General features: G+C 60.5%; 1 protein-coding gene across 1 annotated transcript; it reads right to left on the reverse strand.

Moving 5' to 3' along the window:
• Nucleotides 1-207: 207 nt before the first annotated feature.
• Nucleotides 208-2,141, reverse strand: ENH_00068850 (flavin-containing amine oxidase domain-containing protein, putative; the record flags this gene model as incomplete). The annotated part of the gene is made up of 1 exon (XM_013577439.1): nucleotides 208-2,141. A coding segment is annotated over one exon (1,934 nt), but the record flags the coding sequence as incomplete, so codon positions are not given.
• Nucleotides 2,142-4,477: the final 2,336 nt, after the last annotated feature.

Here is a 4,477-nt window from a genome sequence, read left to right on the forward strand (position 1 = left end):
GCCTAAACCCTAAACCCTAAACCCTAAACCCTAAACCCTAAACCCTAAACCCTAAATGCACCTCATGCCCGAAAGTCCTGCGCCTATAATGGCCACTCTTGTGTTTTGCAAGTCTTGTCTCAGCCCCACCCCTCCCCTCCTCCAAACCCTAAACCCTAAACCCTAAACCCTAAACCCTAAACCCTAAACCCTAAACCCTAAATGCACCTCATGCCCGAAAGTCCTGCGCCAATAATGGCCACTCTTGTGTTTTGCAAGTCTTGTCTTTGCTTCCTAGAAAGCTGCTGCAGCGCGCAGGTTCTTCCCACACAAAGGCGGCGGCAGCAAGCCTCCAGTGCTGCTGCTGCTGCTGCTGCTTTGGCTGCTGCTGCTTCTGCTTCCGCTGCTGCTGCTGCTGCTGCTTCCGTGGCCTCCTCCGTTGACTCCGCAGCTTCCTCTTCCGCTGCAGCACTTGAGGCTGCTGCTGCTGCTGCTGCTGCTGCTGCTTCCTCTGCTGGGCCGCGCAGCTCCTCTGCTGCTGCTGCTGCCGCTGCTGCTGCTGCTGCTGCTGGTTCTCCGTGTTCTGCTTCTCCTGCTCCTGCAGCCCCTGCTCCAGTGCTTGCTGCAGAGTCTTCTGCTGCTCCCTCTGCTGCTGCTGTTGCTGCTGCTGCTGCTGCTGCTGCTGCTGCTGCTGTCTCTACTTCAGAGTCGAAACCCTCGGGAGCAGCAGCTGCTTCCGGCGACCCCTGAGGATGGTGCAGACCCTCCCCCTGACGCTGCTGCTGCTGCTGCAGCTGCTGCTGCTGCTGTTGCTGCAACAGCTGCTGCTGCTGCTGCAACAGCTGCTGCTGCTGCTTCTGCCACACAAACTGCTTCGCTTCGTGTCCTTGTCCCTCAAGATGCCACTCCTGCTCCTGCAGTGCTGCCAACGGAGGCTGCAGCAGCAGCTGCTGCTGCTGCTGCTGCTGCTGCTGCTGCTGCGGCTGATCGTGCCGCATTTGTCGTTGAGTGTACGGCCGGTGGAGGTGCTGCTGCTGCTGCTGACGGTGCTGCTGCTGCTGCTGCTGCTCCTGCTGCTGCCACGGGTGCAGGTACCCCGCACTCTCAGGCCCTGCAGCAGCTGCTGCAGCATTAGCAGCAGCAGCAGCAGCTCTTGCTTCTGCTGCTTCATCTGTCCTCCGTAAAGCCTCTTTACCGCTTGCTGCTGAGCCTGCTGCAGCTGCTGCTGCTCCCGCTGCTGCTGCTGCTGCTGCTGCTGCAGGCAGCTCCTCATCTGCTGCTGTCTCGTCGCTGCTGATGGGCGAAAGAGAAGACACGGGAGTCAGCAGCGACAGCTCTTGCTGCCTGCGCAGCTCTGCTGCAGCGTCTGCTGCTGCTGCTGCTGCTGCTGCTGCTGCTGCTGCTGTTGCTGCTCCTCGGCTCGCCGTCATTAAAGGCTGCTGCTGCTGCTGCTGCTGCCAAAATGCTGCATCGCAGCCTGGGTGTATCTCTCCCGCTTCCGGAGATCCCTCGCGGGAATATTGCTGCGGCAGCCGCAGCTGCTGCTGCTGCTGCTGCTGCTGCTGCTGCTGCGTTGCCGACGAAGCCACGGCAGAGGGTATATGGCCGAGCCACTGGAGCTGTTCTTGCTGCTCCTGCTGCTGCTGCTGCTGCTGCTGCAGGTGCTGCTGCTGCTGCCGCTCGTGCTGCAGCTGCGCCGGCTGCATCCAGTGCTGCTGCACTTGCTGCTCTGTGTGCTGGTGCTGCTGCTGCTGCAGGCCAGCTTGCTGCTGCTGCTGCTGCAGTCGTGCTTGCTGCTGCTGCTGCTGCTGCTGCTGCTGCGGCGACCAGTTTAGCTGCAGCTGCCGGTGCATTGCTTCGGGCGAGTGCTCCTGCTGCCCTTGCTGCTGCATTTGCTGCTGCTGCTCGTGCTGCAGTTCGCCGTGCCTCTGCAGCCTCTGCTGCTGCTCCGCGTGCTGCTGCTGCAGGTGCTGCTGCTGCCGCTGCTGCTGCTCCATCTGCTGCTGCGCCTGCTGCTGCAGCGCCAGCTGCTGCTGCGCTGCATGCCACCCCAAAGGGGAGCACAGCTGCATGGGGGGCCCCCCTTGCATGCGGGAGAAGCTGTGGGGGCCCCCCAGGGGCCCCTCGGGGGGCCCCAAGAGGGGCCCCAGGGGGGCCCCCATGGGAAAGCCCAGGGGGGCCCCCAAGGGGGCCCCCAGGGGGGCCCCCAGGGGGGGCCCCATGGGGAGGGGCCCCATTGGGGGCCCCAGGGGAAACCCTCCAGGGGGGGGCCCCCTGGGGAGGGGCCCCCTGTGCCTTTGCCTGCGGCCTCTGCAGCGGGTCATGGCTAAGAGAAGTTTGGCTTGGAGCTGCAGCAGGAAGCAAAACTTGCTGCTGCTGCTGCTGCTGCTGCTGCTGCTGGGGGGCGCAGCAGGGAGCGGCGTGTCTTGTCACGACGCTGTCCAGTTACCATGCTGCTGCTGCTGCGGCTGCAGCAGGAGCTGCAGCTGCTGCCACTGCTGCAGCTACCGCTGCTGTTGCCGCTGCTGCTGCTGCTGCAGCAACGCCGCCGAGCCTCTTATCACGGCGCTGCCGTCATCTCGCACTGCGGCTTGGCAGCAGCAGCAGCAGGCCTTACACAGCAGCAGCAGCAGCTGCTGCTGCTGCTGCTCCTGGTGCTGCTTGTGCTGCTGGAGCAGCGAGCCAGAGTTGCTGCGCCTGGACCAGCTTGCTGCTGCTGCTATTGCTGCTGCTGCTGGGTGGCTGCTGTCGTTGCTGCTGCAGGTGCAGCTGCAGCAGGTCTTTATCGTGTGCAGTTCAACACTTTAAATCTTAAAATTATTCAATAAGGCAGCAGCAGCAGCAGCAGCAGGGGCTGGGGGCCCCCCGCTGTCTCAGGGGCCCCCAGCAGCAGCAGCAATCGGCGGTGAGCGAGGCCCCGGGGGGCCCCCACAGATCCCAGCAGATGAATTTAATTCCGATGACTTTAATTATTTTTTAAATTAATTTTAAAATTAATTTGAAAATTAATTTTAAAATTAGTTTTCAAATTAATTTTTAGCTGCTGCCAGCAACACCCAGTTCTGCGCTGCAGATGCAGCCGAGGGTTCATTTAGGGTTTAGGGTTAGGGTTTAGATCGAGGGTTTGCTGCTGAGAGGGTTTTTAGGGTTTGCTGCTGAGAGGGCTTAGGGTTTGCTGCTGAGAGGGTTTAGGGTTTGCTGCTGAGAGGGTTTAGGGTTTGCTGCTGGGCGTTGAAAGGGGGTTTAGGGTTTACGGCAGGAGCTAAAAACGAGCTGTTTAGAGCAGCAGCAACAGCTGCTGCTGCTGCTGCAGTCCAGCAGCAGCTGCTGCTGCTGCAGTTCAGCAGCAGCTGCATCCCAGACTCCCCTCGTGCTCCGAAGCAGCAAGAGCACGAACGCCGAAACGCTAGGCATCAGCTCCACACAGCAGCAGCAGCAGCAGCAGCAGCAGCAGCAGCAGCAGCGGTTTTGCGCATTGCTGCTGCAGTGCTATTCGGCCAGCTGCAGCTAAAAAGCCAAAAAGACCCACATAGCCGTTCCGTGGGCGCCAAGGCTGGAGGGGCTTGCGCTAGGGTTTAGGGTTTGGGCTTAGGGCTTAAGGCTAGGGTTTAGGGTTTGGGGGTAGGGTTTAGGGTTTGGGGTTAGGGCTTCCGGCTAGGGTTTAGGGTTTGGGGCTAGGGTTTAGGGTTTGGGGCTAGGGTTTAGGTTTACGGAGCTCTGCCCGCATCTGCTGCGAGGGATTAGGGTTGGTCAGCTCCAAAGCTGCTGGCTGCGGGTTTAGAGCTCAGCTTTGCTGCGAGGGTTTAGGGTTTAGGGTTTAGGGTTTAGGGTTTAGGGTTTGAGGGAAGCTGCTCTTTCGGCTGAGCGCCAGCTCTCAATTAGTGCGCTGCTGCGCGCGCCCGGTGTACGTACACTCCAACGGCCCCCTGCAGACTGAGTGGCTAGCTGTTAGCCGTGGCTAGCTGTGGCTAGCTGTGGATACGTATAGCTAGCTGTGGCTAGCCATGGCTAGCTGTGGCTGGCTCTAGCTAGCTGTGGCTAGCTGTGGCTAGCTGTAGTTGGCCGTGGCTAGCTGTAGCCAGCTGTGGCTAGCTGTGGCTAGCTGTAGCCAGCTGTGGCTAGCTGTAGTTAGCCGTGGCTAGCTGTGGCCAGCTGTGGATACGTGTAGCTAGCTGTGGCTAGCCATGGCTAGCTGTGGCTGGCTCCAGCTAGCTGTGGCTAGCTGTGACTAGCTGTGGCTAGCTGTAGCTAGCTGTGGCTAGCTGTAGCTAGCTGTAGCTAGCCGTGGCTAGCTGTAACTAGCTGTGGCTAGCGGTGGCTAGCTGTAGCTAGCTGTAGCTAGCTGTGGCTAGCTGTGGCTAGCTGTAGCTATCTATGGCTAGCTGTGGCTAGCTGTGGCTAGCCGTAGCTAGCTGTGGCTAGCTGTGGCTAGCCACAGCTAGCTGCTGCAGCTAGCTGTGGCTAGCCACGGCTAGCTGCTGTAGCTAGCCACAGCTAG

Source organism: Eimeria necatrix, genomic scaffold, assembly GCF_000499385.1.
Source record: "Eimeria necatrix Houghton genomic scaffold, Enh_scaff655, whole genome shotgun sequence".
In the NCBI taxonomy this organism is placed as follows: domain Eukaryota; phylum Apicomplexa; class Conoidasida; order Eucoccidiorida; family Eimeriidae; genus Eimeria; species Eimeria necatrix.